The sequence below is a fragment of the Dermacentor albipictus genome, chromosome 9 (genome assembly GCF_038994185.2).
Source record: "Dermacentor albipictus isolate Rhodes 1998 colony chromosome 9, USDA_Dalb.pri_finalv2, whole genome shotgun sequence".
Taxonomy (NCBI): domain Eukaryota; kingdom Metazoa; phylum Arthropoda; class Arachnida; order Ixodida; family Ixodidae; genus Dermacentor; species Dermacentor albipictus.
In genome coordinates this window covers 19,672,314-19,689,897 of record NC_091829.1, presented here as the reverse complement: position 1 = coordinate 19,689,897, position 17,584 = coordinate 19,672,314, and the positions used below count along the sequence as shown (strand labels likewise).

At 46.0% G+C, this 17,584-nt stretch overlaps 2 protein-coding genes across 2 annotated transcripts in view; one reads left to right on the top strand and one right to left on the bottom strand.

The window, feature by feature from the left end:
- The window catches only part of LOC135917295 (uncharacterized), a 56,718-nt gene extending 47,024 nt beyond the window's left edge, over positions 1-9,694 (bottom strand). The window contains exon 1 of the mRNA XM_065450849.1: positions 9,377-9,694. Within this exon, the coding sequence (XP_065306921.1) occupies positions 9,377-9,544 (168 nt within the window). The 5' untranslated portion in view covers positions 9,545-9,694. The remainder of the gene's footprint in view (positions 1-9,376) is intronic.
- LOC139049761 (latrophilin Cirl-like) overlaps positions 1-17,584 on the top strand; it is a 1,359,947-nt gene that overhangs the window by 73,694 nt on the left and 1,268,669 nt on the right. The window lies entirely within an intron of this gene.

The following is a 17,584-nucleotide window of genomic DNA, read 5'->3' as shown; positions in this document are numbered from 1 at the left end:
TGGCGACTTGCAGGCGCTCTTCGTCACCTGGCCCGGACGGGGTTACCTATGCGGCGCTCGCCAGACAGCACGACTCATGCTACTAAACCATTACAACGAGTCTTGGCGCAACGGTTTGGTTCCACGTGACTGGAAATGCAGCCGCTTAGTTCCACTTCTCAAACCTGGCAAATCACCGTTAAACTTGTCATCGTACCGCCCCATCGCTCTGGCCAGCTGCATAGGGAAAATAATGGAACGAATGATTTTGACTCGCCTGGAATGGTACCTGGAAAGTTACAACGTGTACCCAGATGCTATGGCTGGCTTCCGGCGTGGGCGCTCATCCATAGACAATGTCATCGATTTGGTTACATTCGTTCAGCATCAAAAACGCCGGAAACGACTCACTGCTGCGTTATTCCTAGACATAAAAGGCGCCTATGATAATATAGCACATTATGCCATTATAAATGCTCTTACTGAAGCCGGAATCGGTGGCCGCACTTTTCAGTGGCTGTGCAGTTATTTGACCGACCGGCATTTCTTCGTGATGACCGAGGATGGCGCCACGACGCAACACCAAACATGCCGTGGAGTACCGCAAGGCGGAGTGTTGAGCCCGACGCTTTTCAACCTAGTGCTCGTTGGCCTAGTCCGATCCTTGCCCAACACAGTTCAGGTATCAATATATGCCGACGATATCTGCATTTGGGCGTCTGCCGTAACACGGCTGCAGGTACGAGCACGGCTGCAAAAGGCAGCTACGATAACATCTCTGTACTTGCGAAAACAGAACTTAGAGCTGTCTTCAGAGAAATGCTGCCTTGTTACATTCACTCGGAAGGAAATGAAGCGTTACAGTGTAAAGGTCAATGGGCAAGCAGTAGCAAATGCACGAAAACACCGCTTTTTAGGGGTAATTATTGACCGAGACCTATCATGGAGCCCGCATGTTTCATACCTGAAGAAGAGATTATTGACAATAATACATCTCCTCAAATTTCTCGGCGGAAAGTCATGGGGCACTTCGGTGCGGTCAATGCTGCAGCTGTATAACGCCTTGTTCCTCGGCTTCGCAAGATACAGCCTCCCTGTGATTGGCAACACCTGCAAAACAAACCTGCGTGTACTCCAGGGACTACAAGCTCAGGCCCTAAGGACGTGTCTCGGTCTTCCGAGGTGTGCGTCTACAGCGGCAACGATCGTCATAGCTCGAGATCACCCAATATCAACGTACTTGGCAACCGACGCTCTCAGGGCGCATATTCGGCACGTTGCCCGATTACCTTCTCACCATCTTGCCGCTCTACCCACAGAAAGGCCACACACAACTTTCAGTCGTTTAATTGATGCCAATCGCCCCTCATTGCCATCGAACTACATGCCTGCAGCAAGACCATCCTTACCTTTATGGTGCCTGCACAGACCTGACATACGCCTCACCATCCCAGGAATCATGAAGAAAGCCAACATGTCCTCATTTGCCCTTAAGCAGGCCACGTTAGAACATTTACATGAGGTGCACAGTGGCCGCGTACACGTTTACATCGACGGTTCAGTTACATCTGCAAGCGCAGCTGCCGCTGTGCTGATACCAAGAAGATCCGTCAAGATACAGGTAAAGACGTCACATGTATCATCAACGACAGCTGCTGAACTCGTAGCCCTGCGTGCGGCTCTTCATTTTATTAAGGAGGAACCATCCCAGGCATGGTCAGTCTTCTGTGATTCCAAGGCAGCCCTACAGAGTGTACTCTCAGCACTGCGCCATGGATCACATGAGCAGCTCGCCGCAGAGATCAGAGAAGTCCACCATCGACTAGTTGACGAAGGACACGATATAATATATCAGTGGTTGCCTAGTCACTGTGGCATACATGGCAATGATCGAGCAGACGCAGCTGCCCGATCTGCCCATGACGGCGTCAACTGCGTTGCCATTCCTCTTTCGAGAGCCGACGCAACGAAAAAACTTGCCACACTTGCGCGTGACCTGACATTAGCCCAGTGGAATTCATCCGATTTCACAAGTGCACGCCTCCATACTCTGGACCCTGATTTACAACTCCATATTCCGTCCGAGCTTCCACGACGTGACTGCACCTTTCTTATCCGTCTATGGCTTGGAGTAGCATTTTCAAATGCCTACTCTTCCCTTATCGGAATGGCCAACAGCCCACTGTGTGACTTCTGCGGGTGCAACGAAACGATCGAGCATCTTCTTTGTCAGTGCTCTCGTTTTAACCCACAAAGAACTGTCCTCTCAGCCACCTTAGACAAACTGGACAAGCGCCCTATGACAGAAGACAAGATCCTCGGAACCTGGCCTACGCGAACATCAGCGCGATCCGCTATGAAGGCGCTGCTGCGATACTTGAAAGACACGGGACTTTCTGAGAAATTGTGACAGTACACTGTGTGGCGCAGGACTGTACGGTGACACTGCGTAAGACTAGGAATGCCTTTGCGGATTGAGTGACAGTGCCCACAGAAATAGTTCGTGTGTACGTGCGTGTGTGTGCTTAGGTTTTTTTTTTCCTTTTTTTATCCTTCTTTCTTTCTCACCTATTGCATCCCCTTTCCCTTCCCCCAGAACAGGGTAGCCAACCGGAGATAATCTCTGGTTAACCTCCCTGTCTTTCCTTTGCCTTTCTCTCTCTCTCTCTTTGCCCAGCGTCGCCGGGTGCGTGAAGCCGCCGATGTCAACTTGGAAACGGAGTTACACATTTAAATCGAAGGTGCGACGCCTGGTGTGCCGCAGGGAAAGCGCGTATTGCTACGCATGCGTAGAAGAGCGGCGTCGAACTCCGTTAAGCGTATGCGACCGCGTTCGCGCCCTCTGCGTTTGTACTTCGACGCTGCGGTGCTCGCTGAGCATGTTCGCGGCGTCTCTTTTGCTAAATGTATTCTTCTGCTGTGCTATATTTCGAGGAAAGCGTCAGCAGAATTGTAGCTGCGCGCCAATTTCAAACCCCAGAAGCCTGGATGGCTCCCCGAGGGTCTAATCATTGTCATTAAGCATGCGCGAACTTCAAGGGCGTCAAAGCCAGTTCCCCGAGAAGGGTACCCCGAATGCGTGTACCTTTTGCTGCGCTTGTGCTGTTCATTTGGGCAATAAAAAGAAGAAGAGAAGAAACATAAGCGATTGTGGGCTAATGGTTAGAGCATCGGACTGCCGTGCTGGGAGACGAAAGTTTGGTCCCACTGAAAGGCCCGCAATTAACTCTCTCTCTCTCTCTTCTTTTATTTTTTTGCAAGACTCTTCAAGACTGCAGCAGCCCCGAGTAGCCACGGTCAGTAAAGACCTGCAGGGCTCTCGAAGAAAGTTTCGCTTACGAAAAAAAGGAAGAAAAGAAATCAAGAATAAGAAATGCGTTCACAAGCTTTGGCGGCAGTTTGGCCTCCCCAGGCTTTATGGAGATAGCGATATATGCGTGCACCGTGGATGAATTTCGCCGCGAGCCTATAATACACAAACACGATCCTCAAGACTGCCGTTTGGAGGACAAGTGCCGTGGTTCAGGCTGCAGCACAATCGGCTATTGTCTACGAGTATGACTCAGCTGCTTACGCGGCCGGCGCCCATGTCGCATTTGATCACGCTGCGAAGCGCGGATTTTCTGCGAGGTTATAACTCGTCCTCTGTGTACAGCGGTTGCATTTAGCATTTTGCTTGCCATTAATGTATGCACATATTAAATACGCGTGTATGTTTTCTTCGCTATTTTTATCCCACCTTTGCTTCTATCCGCTGTGGTGACTCAGTGGCTGTGGTGTTTTCGCTTGCCGTGCAAGAAGGTCGCGGGTTGGTCTCCCCACCGCGGCTGCATTTCAGTGGCGGCGGAATGCGAGATCGTTCGTGTACTGCTCAGATTTAGTGTCACATTAAAGAAGCCCAGGTGTCCAAAATATAGTTATGTTTATAACGCAACTGATTGCACATGGGTACGTGCCAAACTCTCTAGAATTTCCTGTAGCGTTTACGAATTTGGGCTCGTTTTACGATTTTAAGTATGTTCCGTCAAGCCATACGGAATATAGAAAAAAGAAAAACGATGTTAACGAACAATCTTCGCTCGTTGGTCTCTGAACCTTCCGTTGAAAGTCTTACGATGATGAAAAGGACATCAAAGAGATACTCTGCATCGACTCGCAAGTTAAAACTAATTTCCTGAAGCAAGCGTTATCAGAGACTTCCATGTCGCCGTGATCTGAAAACAAATGCGATGCGTGTTAGTCTACGCTGTCACAAGTTGGCTGCCGCTTATGTGCGGCTGTCTAAAAGTGTAAACCATCGTTTATCCCTGAAAAGGCGTGTTGTCCAGGGCAACATTTAAAGTACCCGGGCTATTCTGAATATTAAACGACGAATATTTTATTGCGAACTTCAAAATTCGCAAGATATTGCGGGCACGACAGAAAAAGAAAGAAAGGGGCGGGGGAGGGCGTACAATTCGGCCACGCCTCCCCTTCCCTTCTTTTTTCTTTTGTGTCGTGTCCGTGCGAATGTTAAAGTGCAAAGGTTGCCAGGTGCGTGATTGGCTCTGACCCCATTGGCATTTCTGTGGAACTTCGACCCAAGAAGTGGCAACCTTTCTCTTCCCCTATTCTTGCACAGTAACCCCAGACGCCTGCTTCTTTTCGAAACGAACAAAGACGAAGGGGATAATAGGAGAGGAAGTGTCATGAAAGTAGGCTTCTTTAAAACATTAGACAGATTTAGCTTGTCTGTAAACTTATTATCGTTTGTAGATTACCGGGTCACCGAAGAAGCGATCGAACGGCATCAGTACAGCACTTGCAGATTCATTCTTGTGACGCTGTGTTTAACCAGAGAGCGCACATAGGTTATGCTGCAGTGGATTACTTTTTACTTAACTACTGCCGCATAAGGCGTTGGTATAGCGACGTAGTTAATTGAACGCGCAGTCCGTTTATGTTCACACGGGCGCACCGTAGCTGGACAGAGCACCACAAGATGTCGTTGCCAGCGTTGCTATATCCCGAAGGGAAAGACGATTACGGACACGCGAATGTTGTGGGTTCGGTTCCCACCTGCGGCAGGTTGTTTTTTCATCCACTTTAATTTCCATATATATATATATATATATATATATATATATATATATATATATATATATATATATATATATATAGGGGTTTTCTTCAAAGTTCAGCACGCAGGACCCGACGTAGCATACGCAGGAAAGACACGACGAACTTTTTGGAAGACTTCTTTTACTTAACGTTTTCGGCTGGTGGACCAGCCTTCGTCAGAGTACAGTAACGCATGTACAACACATACACAGCTTTAAAGGCACCGTATCACGAACAGAGGGCGCGCTATCTACACTGACTAGACCATACACTGCGCATCATAAATCATTATCATTGCACATTATAAATGATTATCGATGACAAGCATTTTGGAATATACAAAAAATGAAATGCAGATGTGTTCACGATACAATACATACAAACATGACTCTCAAATAAGTGCCAGCGGTTACAATGGTTATGTGTAGTGAAAACAAAATGACTTACACATGCAGATACAAAGGCGTGATGTTTAGCACATGGCATCTCTAAGTGAAACCTCGAATTATCTAAAAATTGATATGTTAACGTACAACTTCGAGCCACAGCGACATACGTAAAAAAGCCACATGTAAAATAGGAGACAGAAAAAAGCGCTGAAATCATGTGTGTACACTGTGTGGGAAGTGTATATTTGTGCTCAATCTAAAGTTAGACAGGTTAGTTTTCCTTTGTTTTCATTTATTCCAGACGAGACAGTGTTAAATTTGTGAATCAGGTAAGATTCGCGAAGCTCGCGGTCATGGTTGGTGCGGAATCCAGATTCGAGTATTGTTACTTTGAGATTACGGACTCTGACGAAGGCTGGTCCACCAGCCGAAAACGTGAAGTAAAAGAAGTCTTCCAAAAAGTTCGTCGTGTCTTTCCTGCATATATATATATATATATATATATATATATATATATATATATATATATATATATATATATATATATATATATATATATATATATATATATATATATATATATATATATATATATATATATATATATGGAAGCCAACAAACACTGACCCACCAAGGACAACATAGGGCAAATTGCTTGTGCTTAATAAATGATATAAAGAAACGACGATATCATATATATATTGTTTTCGTCTGCCGAGCATGAAGTCGAGGGTTCAATTCCCCAATGCGGCGGCAGCATAACGATGTGCAGGCGGGACGCAAGACCCAGAGTAGCGCGTTGAAGAAAACGTACAAGTGAAGAATAACCGTGAGGAGCTCCACTAGGGCCTCTTTCACACACCCTGTGCTGTTTTGGTACATGCAACTTCATCGATCAATCAAATTGTTGTAACTTTGACGTCCTTTGTACTGCAGAGCGCTGCTATTCAGAAAAGGATTTACTTCTGCGTGTCTTCTGATTTGCATGTCTAATACTGGCCTTGGTTTACGCATCGGTTACTGAAGACTTAAATAAAAAATCCGTTCCCCAGTCTTCCGAATTTAATGTAGTCCTGTGAAAAAAAAAATCTCATGACACGTGACACACATCCACTAATTTTATGTGATCATATGAGATTATTGGGTATGTGTCGTATGTATCACATGTTTCTTTTTTCTTCTTGTTGGGAATACTATATCGTGTGATATACTATATGTGAGATACTATATATCTTAACGTAGATGCTGTATTTGTGCGGGTGTACTACACCGAGTCATGGCGTAAAAGCAGCCGCAAGCAGTGAAGTGAGTTAAGAAAATAAATGTGTGGCTACAGGAAAGAACTACGAGCACTGGCGCTTAATACCAAACGAATTTTCGGGGTCAAAAGACGTGTTCGTAAGAACATAATGCTCTTATGAACATTTTTTTTACTGCTGCTATCATACTGTGCATGTGACATTAGTTTTTTGTCAGCAGTGGCTATTGCTACTATTAATGTAAAATGTTCTCTTTCTAAACAGTTGCGATCCGTTCGTTATGTTCCTCAGCGTTGTTAATATATTTCTATAGGTTTGCTACGTACTGTTTGTGTGTATGGAATCATGTGGCATGCAGCTACTAGTTACCTGGGCGCATGTGGCTTAGTCATGCTATCGATCTCGACATCTCCAAAACAGCTGGTCTCCAATTATGTACGTTGCGTTATGATGCAAACAAATTTATTTGCTATAACCAAGTACGTCGCAGGCACGTGGCAACGTCGGCCGGTGCAGTGAAACAGCAAAATGAATTCTTGGGCAAAATACATATAGTGTTCGATAACCCTCTCACCTTGTATGTTTTATATACGCATACATCCTTTGACTAATGAAGTTCAGTTAGTGTAGTCAACGCCTGTGTTTGTAGGTATTCCCTCTAACCAAACATGAAGTTTATGACTGCACTTCGCTGCTTTACTTTTACATTTACATCATTACCTACATTTGACAAAATCGCCCAAGCCGCTGTACCAGACAATTCTGGGTCAAATTTCGCTTTCCACCACTGGTCCGTGCCGCCCATTTCTGTACAGGTCGTAGGCACTGTAAACGTATACCTTTTTTTTTTTTCACTGCCACAGCTGCTACGCGGAGTTCGCAGACATAGCAAACAGACAGGTGTCTGTTAATTTCCTGCAGTTTATTTGTTGGCATACGTGTCACGGCGGTGCCGCTCGATTTCCGCCGTTTAATCGGGAAGACGCAGAATCGCTCCGGGAGGAAGCAGGTGCGAGAGCGAGTGCGTCAGCCTAAAAATTCCGACACATTTGATCGCGGCGAGAGTGGAGCAGGTCGCGTCTTTTTTATGCAGGTGCGAACGTCTGCAGGTTATGCAGGTGCACGTGTTACGCGGCGCCGTCTTTGATAGAAAGCAGTTTTGCTAGCACGCCTCTTTTAAACTCCTTTCCTGTCCTTGATGTATAGATGGCGCGTCGAATGCTCTCCGTCTCATTACGCGACAGGTCGTCCAACAGTTCGCCGTGATAGGGGTCCGTACTTTGCATGGCGCAGCTGCCTCGATTGCATGCGACGCTTCAGCGGCGTCGTGACCTTGGCGACGTCTTCGCCTTATATACATATACCGCGTTTTGTCGAGTATAGTGACGGCTGCCCCGTTCCCGCTTCGAAACTCGTCGGGAGAGAGAGAGATGGGAAATGTACTAAGAAAGAATGAAGCAAGAACGCAAGGAAACACGGAATAAGAGAAGAAGGAAGGAAGCAAGAAAGGTGGGAATAAAAAAGGAGCTAGAAATGAGAGAAAGAAGGAAGGGATGGAAGGCGAAATGAAATCGAATTCGTGAGAAAAAAAAAACGAGAAAGGAAACAAGAAATTGGGAAATAGGAAAAACAATGGAGGAAGCAAAGACGAAAAAAAGAAGGAAGTTCAAGACTAGGGAAAGAAGGGAGCAATGACGTAGCCGAAAGGAGCCATGAAGGAATCGAGGAGAGAGGGAAACTAGGGAAGTAAGAAAGAAGCATTGAAGGAAGCAAGAAAAGGAAGGAAACTAGGAAGGAAGCAAGGAGGTAAACAAAGAAACCACAAATGACGTTGTCCTTTTGAAAAGCTTGGCGTTGCACACACGAGCATGGTCAAAAACTTTGTAAGCGTTCATGGCGGATAGCGCTACGCTGATGTCTCAGTTTACACTTATCAGCAATATGGGGAGATTTGCTGAGCGTTAACTCGAACAACTGGAACATGTTATTTCGGTCTTGTTACGCAGTGTTACGTTAGAATAATTGTACCTGAATTCTTCTTAATGCTTGTTATGCAGGATTGAACATCATACTTTGAGATATAGAAATTATTGTTTCTTTTTTTTTAACTGGTGGTGGTTTTTAAACGGGCGTTCAGCGTTTATTTCTTATGTGTGCATGCAGATCTGCTTGTACGAGCTGTTTTGCAGAGCTTTTAGCCCTCATTCATTTCCAGGATGCTTTCTGGAGGAATAAACGTGAATTCAATTGAACATCAGCACTTCTCGGCACGTATTTTAAGTACCCACTTCTCAAAAGTGGTCAGATGTTCTCAAATGTGACTTCATCGCTGATCGGCTTCAATTGCTCTTGCGACGCATGCCCCGAGGATGAATAATTAATGCTAGTGAACTTCGTTATATAGGTAACACCACCGTGGCCATGTGTCGTTCAAGTCACGTCCGCCTCAGGTGATGTTTCACCTCGTGATGTATAGAGAGAAGGCGTTACGTCTTTTTGTACTTGCCGGTTTTTTTCTTTTTTTTTTGCGCAAGGACAGCCGGGGCCATATTTGTGCCATGAGAGGTTCTGTTTACCACACCGGGAAGTGAAAGGCAGGTTAGAGAGGAGCAAACGCGGTACATGGCGGCTCGTCGTCGGTTCACTCACGGCTTCGTCGCCGGGCGGCGTCTGTGTCGGCTGCTCTGCGCCGGCACCTGGATCCCGCTGTGACTCGGCCAACTTCTCTAGTTCTGCCTTGATGTCGTCTTCTCCGAAAGGCTCGGGAGAGACGCCATGCAGCAGAGACGTGACGCTCCTGCGAAGATAGGGCAGCATCGATGGGAACTGTCCGTTTCGGTCGGGTTGAGGCGTTGGGGTTTTGAACCCCTCTCGAAAGTCGCCCTTCGCGCCTGCCGTTAGGCACGCATGTGTCGCGGTGAATCACGTGGCTCTTTTCTTCCTTCTTTTGAAAGCGCGGTCCGACTGCGTTTCGAGCAGACGCGCACAGCTGCTTTCGGTTTTGTCCTCATCTGCCCTCCTTTTTTTTTATCGCGTGTCGCCGTATTTGGATCGTCTGCTTGTTTTTCTGTGCGTTTCTTTTTCGCGTTCATCTGTTTTTGTTTCGCCTGTAAACATGCGAACGTTACTCTCTCACGCACACACACAAAAAAAGGGGGGGGGGGGGGGTTGCAATCGAATGTGGAATGCATCGTGTATGTTTCAGGGCTAATGACGTGTCTTTTTTTACCTATTATCTTTTCGTATGTACTGCTTCATCTGAAGTTTCACCGGAAGTTTAATCTGTTTTTCCTGTTCGTCTGTTCCGTTTCGCATGGAAACAATTTGATCGAGCAGACGAAGACGAGGTGGGCTGCATCGCGTTTGAGAGCGACTGCTACTTTCCGTTTTTTCTTGGTTTTGTTTACATGTTTCATCCTAATTTTACATGCTTCTTCATTTAAGTCTTAAATTAAGAAAAATGGGAAGTCAGCACAATGCAAGCCTGCTATACCGAAATCCCCCATACACTGTTCAGGCAAGAATAAAGAAGCAGAAGTAAGTGAGGAGGCGTACGCGTAAACAAGCACTTCACGCGCGAATTCATCTGCATAGCACGGTCCAGTGCCTGGGACGCTAGCCTTCACGCACGGGAGTATGTAAACAGTTTAAAACACATGCACGCACGCACACAGAGAAACGACAGGTTGTCCCGATGGCGTTTGAAAGCTAGCGACACGCTAAACATTTCTTCTTCTTCGTCGAGTCATCCGTGCATAAAAACAGCGCGCTGTGCTGCCCAGGCCGTTTGTTCCAGCGATGTAGCAACCTGCGGCACACGTTGCCATCCTCTTTCTCAATTTGAGCAGCGTCGCAAAGTCGGTGTGCTATTTTCGATGCCGTGACTTTACTTGAGTGTGTTTGTTATTGCATCGAGCGCGACTGCATATATATTAAGAACGATTATATATCGTAGGAGCTCCTATTTGCATGGGAACAGAGAAATATTTTTCTTCTTTGTTTTTCTTTTTTTTTATTGGCACGAGCATCGAGCGACACTTCTCGTTCTTGCGCAGCACTTCGGGTCCACCTTCTGAGACGATCAAATTTCTGACAGAATTGCTGCGAAGAAATTCAAAATAAATAAAAAATAGGAAAATATAGTACAGTACATAATCAATGGGTTTCATTATAGATATGATATCAGATAATACGATTAATTGCAAGGTGTGTTATTTAAGTGTGTGGAATAATTAGAGTTAGCAATCACTGAGACGACCGATGATGAAATTCAAAGTAAATCAGAAAAAAAAGACATTAACAGTACAATTTTCATGGGTTTCATTTAAATGTAACTTATGCTCTAATATAAGTTGAGTTACCGAAGTATCTGGAATAATGAGAAATAATTAGAAATCACTGATTACCGCACACGAAAACAATTAATCGACCCTGCACGTGTGGGCACGACTTCGGCGAAATTCCCGGAAACCTGGAAGTAGAAAGCGGAAGTACGTCACTGTTGACGTCACGCACAAGCAGATGGCGTGATATTTAACCGGCTAATTATTGGAAAACAGTTGCCTCCGTGTTGGGTTCGTGCGATGCGTCCGCCTAAAGTTAAACTCAAGGACACCAACTCCGAAGATTAAGGCCGCCTACAATTTCTCAGCATACGCTGCACCGTACTTGTTGACGTGTATTACATGTATAGGGAAAATTTGAAATTATTGTGGCCATCAAGTTTTAAATTCCTGAAAACTCCGAAGTTAAAAAATTAAGAACTAGGATCAAGCCTGCACCTATGTAACTAAGCAATGAAAAAGACGGTATCACAGTCCTGTAAACTAAGCCCACTGAGACGTCGTTATAACGGACAGAAATTCAAGAAATATGCGCAGCTCTGACAGAGAGCGTTGATTTGTGAGTAGGACCTTTGTAAAACCTTCCTGAAACACTAACGATTTCGCGTACAAGTTGCAAACGCTCATGGCAAACTTGTTTGCTTCAGGTGCATGCTCTAGAGATGCACTTTAGGAATTGCGATGTCTGTTTTTGTCGCAGAGCAATGGATTTGCAAACGCTGCATGTGCTTTATTATTGTCATAAACCTCTTATTTCCAAGGACTCAAAATGATAGCAAGCTTGTTTAGCGCTTTACTTGAACTTCGCACATGGTTTTCTAACAACACGTGCAAGCTGCATGGCGCCACGCAACACACGAGAGAGGGAGAAAGAGAGAGAGAGAGAGAGTAAAATGCATTTATTTAGAATTAGGAAGGAAGGAGAGCGTAGGAAGAATCCCGTGGGGGTCCTGTTCCCTTTGATGTACTCCAGCGACTCAACGTATACCCGAGGGGCATCGTGGCCCAGTATCACGGCGTACCAATTCCTCGGAGGAATCTGAAGATTCGGCTGTGTCGCTCTCGTGATGCCTCGTCCTGATTAGGGATGCAACATTTCCGGAAATTGTGAGTGGGAGGAAAGAGCCAGTTTTCCTTTCTTTAGGAACACTTGAAAATTTCGAGACAAAGTCAAATATTTGGTACTTATTATTCCAGCAATAAAAAAAAGTAATTATGCTCAAATACATGCGATCATCGCGCAGAGAACGCGAAGACAATGGAACGAGCGCCTTGTACTCTTCTTCGCAAGATTGCTAATCTGATAAGCTGAGAAATGGTAACTCTGTGTCTGAGTCCATCTCGCTGGCCACATTCGCATTAGAATCTGTCGCGGCTGCTTCCAGATCCTGGTTTGATTGTACGTGTAGACGAGTGTTCGAACACGAGTGTTGGAACACGGCTCATGACAGATGGACGTCCTTTAAATCAAGCCAATCGTGGGCTTCAAGTCAAGATGCATTTATGAAAACGGCGGTGAGTATGTGCCAATGTGTACATGCGTGCCGCTCTCCAACGAACCTCTTCTACGCCCACATGGGCCACTGTAGTGCATGCGGGACTTGGTAGGTGCCGCTTATCGAAGCCGACTTTGAGCACTCGGTATGTGCCACTCTCCCTGTGCTGGCATTCAATGAACATATTATTGCGATAGCAATTATATGGACACTCCAGGCGCATTTCTGCCGTCGCCGTCGCCGTGAGGTTCTGTATGAGTGAAAGGGTGTGAAGGCGAGCCGGCGAAGGCGGTTCGATCTCGCGTGCGTGAGCGAGGAACGCGGCCCGGATGCGTGCCCTCTCCCGTGGCGCGCGAAGCAGGAGGGTTGGGCGAGGGAGGAGGGGCGTTCTTCTCCGGCGGCTGCTCGGTGCCTCGATTTCCTCCTCGCCCGCCGCTCTGTACAGAGTGGACACAACCGCGGCGTCTACTGCGGCGTTGGCCACGCGAATAGCGGACGGCTTTGACGGACGCCGTAGGGAAGCGTTGCCGGCGCTAGTGTGTCTTGAAAGCGCGGTCTGCGATGTGGCCAAAGTGCGGGCCTCATCTTCAAAGCGAACTGCGATGTTTGCAGAGTGTGCGTAGTGCCGGTAGCTTCGTATGCGCGATGGTTTCAACGTTTCGTGCGCGTTGAAGCGACAGATGCATGGAGGTCAAATGGATCGTGGCTGCTGCCGCGATTCCTAACTCCAGCGTTTTCACAGACAATTTGCGCTGTCATTGAGCGATGTGTTTTCACATTTACATGTGCGCGCGTGACACCGTGCTGGTTAATTTACTTAAAGCACGTTGACGACCTAGTTGGTTTTAAACCATGATAGAATGTGTAAGCGCGACTGAACAAGGACGTACAAAGAGGCAGCCACACAATGACAGGGCTGTCTCGGTGTGTTTGCTTCTTTCTACGTCCTCGTTGAGTCATGCTTACACATTCTGTGATTGTTAATTTAGTTAGTAAGCGAATGTTTGTAAGTTTATACGGCCGATAAAACTATACTATCTTACTTCGTACAGCTATCTACTAATTTGCTATCGCAATCGGTTCGCCTATCGGGCGGAACTGCGAATTCATTGATGTCAACTTGAGTCACTGGGTATGTGCGAGTAGTTGTGTGCCGCTCCACAATGACGAACAAGACACCTTAAATTTATCCAATGCTGTGCGGAATCGAAGGAACATCACGAGGGTTCCACGAGGACAGCAAACCGACGCACTAACAAACTGCCACAGCTCTACTGGGTATGTGCCGCTTTCAATGAACGCCTTTCACGCCGACGCTTTAGCCAGCCGCGCCATGAATACACTCGGCATGGGCCGGTCTTCAACGAACCTCTCGGCAACTTGAGTCACTTAGTGTGCTCCGCTGAGTGCGCGGGCAGTCAGAGAACAATTACTGAGCGGTCGCAGGCACCAGGGCGCCACGCATTTCAGAGGCTACCTGCAGGTTTCGCGGCGGCGGCGCGAGATGGCGCTGAGTGTTCTTATTGAAACGCGAAATTGGAGTCCCGCTGCAGTTTGCGCCTCGTACATAACTCGTTTCTGCGGTGACAATACATTGTGTCGCTATGTTGATTCAGTGTTATTTGATTCACAAAAGCTTTGTCCTAAATAAATATGCTGATGCTCTTGCAAAGCAACCCTCGATGGTCATGTAATTATTAAGGCGAAAGCCTTAAACCTCGGTTTCAAGGTCGCGTTGTGAGGTACAGAAAATACGACGTGACCCAAGGAAGGCCAGAAGTGAACTAAAGCATGTCCAGCTGTGCTTAAGAGATGATTAGTGATTAGTAAAGTTAATTCATAATTGATGGATGATTGGCTTAAGCTGGATTAGGGTGGATTAAGGTGAAGTAAGGTGATTAGGAACGTTTAAGGAGGATTATGATGGATTATGGTGGATTGAGGAGGATTAAGGTGGATTATAGTAGGCTTTACAAGGCTTTCCCCTTCGCGTATCTTAAAACGATAAGGACAGCTGTGAATTTGTTATTTTTACCAACGTCGGCATTCGTCATCGAAAATTGGAACTGTAGAAAATGTGCAACCGCAAATAACTTTGCCCCATCTTTATTACGCGGCTCTACCTCTACGCATCTCAATTTTTTTCTTGGAACAATAGATGGTGTTCCACCATAAATCCTGAAGTATCGGTTATGAGTCTTCTTTGCAGTCACCGCACTCAACTTTTACTTTCGCAAAGCTAGTCTTGCTATATTACCTTCGCGTCCTGTATTACCTTACTCGGTGAACAGAGTCCAGTTTTGTGGCCAGCGATTCTCTCGTTGAACAAATTTAGTATAAAAATAATTTGCGAAATACGAAATATTATCCTAGCGTTCGTGCGTCTTCGACCGTGTTCAATTTCTTATATATTTTCGTTTTGAGAATGCTGCGCAGAACCTGGACAGCAACTTTTGTTTTGCAAGATATAGTGAGCTAGAAGGATGAACACAGGTGATGACGTTCCTGGGTAGCACTGTAGTCCTTTTCATCCTCTGATTTCCGTTTTGTGGTACCTTCACAATATTGCTGAGTGATCTCGGCAGTCAAATAGAGCCATGTGCCCCAGAATGCCCAAGCTGCGGGTGATAGTTTGGGGTCATCTTGAACAGTTGTTCAAACTAGGTGAAGTAGAGTTTCTTCGCCGCTGGTCTATGCGGTACCTTACCGTCTCCCGAGACAAAGTCTTCCTACAGCCAGAATGATGCTCAAATTCTGTTTGCCTGAGTTGAGAGTTTGTATTTGTATGTGTATTGCTTTTGCATGGACGTATGGTGTTGGGCTGCTGAGCACGACAAAAGGTCGCGGGATCGAATCCCGGCCATGGCGGCCGCATGTCGATAGGGGCGAAATGCGAAAACAGCCGTGTACTTAGATTTAGGTGCACGTTAAAGAACCCCAGGTGATCAAAATTTCCGGAGCCCTCCACTACGGCGTGCCTCATAATCAGAAAGTGGTTTTAGAAGCACGTAAAACCCCATGTTGTTCTTCCTTTTTTTTTTTGCATGGACGCTCTAACGATGTTTTGTTGTTGTTATGTGTGGCAAAGCCAGTGTCAAGCCATTTACTATTTCATTTGCTCGTCTGTTTTGTTTATATCAAGTATGATGTATTACATGAGCGATACCTTATATTGTGCTTTACGTTCATACCACAGTTGTAAGCGTACCTACGGGTGAATAAATTTCATTGTCAGCTCTTTTCCAGCGGGTATATTTGGCCGGCATATTTGTCCTCCAGGTGTTCCATTCCAAACTGTTCGCTTGTTGCACCCGTTGCCTAAGTAGGCGACAAACCAGTTCGTGCTTCTTATCGTCCAGTGTTCATACCAAGTTTGGTTAGCACGCTGTGATGAAGTTCTCGGGGAGAGACGCGGGGCCTTCACGAAGTGCTTGCAAAAGTGCGGAAGGAAATGTTCCATCTCACCCAGAAGCGGCATCAATTAGGCTAGATAGATAGATAGATAGATAGATAGATAGATAGATAGATAGATAGATAGATAGATAGATAGATAGATAGATAGATAGATAGATAGATAGATAGATAGATAGATAGATAGATAGATAGATAGATAGATAGATAGATAGATAGATAGATAGATAGATAGATAGATAGATAGATAGATAGATAGATAGATAGATAGATAGATAGATAGATAGATAGATAGATAGATAGATAGATAGATAGATTGCAATTGTAAAGATTTGGAGGGACTCGACGTGTGGGCTCGGCCTATATACCGTGATTTTTGACGAGTCAGGTGGAAACATTTCCATTAAGTTATGATGCATGGCGTCTAAGGTTGCACGACTTGGCCGTGTGTGCCAGTCGACCCACGTGTTTTTGTTCGTCCCACTGGAACCCAGAGCCAGAACCGGTCGTGGTGGTGCTGCACCCTCATGTGGTCGCGCTGCCCCGCGGGCGGCCGTTTAGGTCTCCATCGACGTTTGCCTTGACCTCTTTTTTGTTAAGGCAATCCGAGGGTCTGTTGGGATCGCGTCCCGTAAGACCGACATGGCTGTTGGTGGGTTGTGCGCAGTAGTCCAGTTCGTGCTGCTCCACAGCAGCCGCCTTGTTCGGGAAAGACCGTTTGCACAAACCACAGGACTTGTCAACTCGGGTAGGGTGGCGCCGGGGTCAGTGTAGTGAAGGATGCTGGGTTGATGCGTACATGTAAGCTCTGGGACGGGGTACCCACGGGTACAAAATCCTCTCCCCATCTGACAGCGGCGCTGCCTTGTAACCCTGCGAGCATTCGTTCTTCAACGTAGTATTGTTTGTGCATGACGGTGTTATTCATCACTTTGCAAGGCCTACTCGAGTCGTCGTTACGCATCCCTACACAATTTTGTATAGAGAATTGCGCCTACGGCTTGTATAATAAACAGTGCAGTGTCAAATGCCTGCGTGCGTGGTGCTGTCATGCGATTCTCGTATATTCAAAATCGGCTTTCGAACGTACTCGATTTACAGGTTCTAAAATAGCAACACGGACGTTCTTTTTTTTTTTTTTGCCTATAATCACACTTTATGCCCGAGACCAGGACAAGGAGGAGGAAATAAAGAACGAAGGCAGGGATGTTCAGCAGAAATGAGTCTGGTTGGCTACCCTACTCAGGGGGAGGGGAAAGAGGGAATATGGAGAGGGAGGTGGAGGAAAGCCGCGGTGTGAGCTCGCGCACGCTCGCGGAGGCCTGGACGTGCAGCTTGAAATAGCACGTGCTATACCAGGCTGGCTCAGTCCTTTCGAGCTAATGCGAGGTAAATGCAAATGCGAACAATATAATGCAGCAAGTTATTACATATTCTTGTCTTAGTTTCCGCGAACAGCTTCATACGAGATTTTGAGAAAAGTTAGCGATGTAAATTTCGTTTTTATTTTTAAATGGTTTTCATTTTCGTCGATGCTATACAATTGAGACAAATATTAAAAATGTTAATTTGTGACACAGCAACAATATTCGGCACAATTGTTGAAC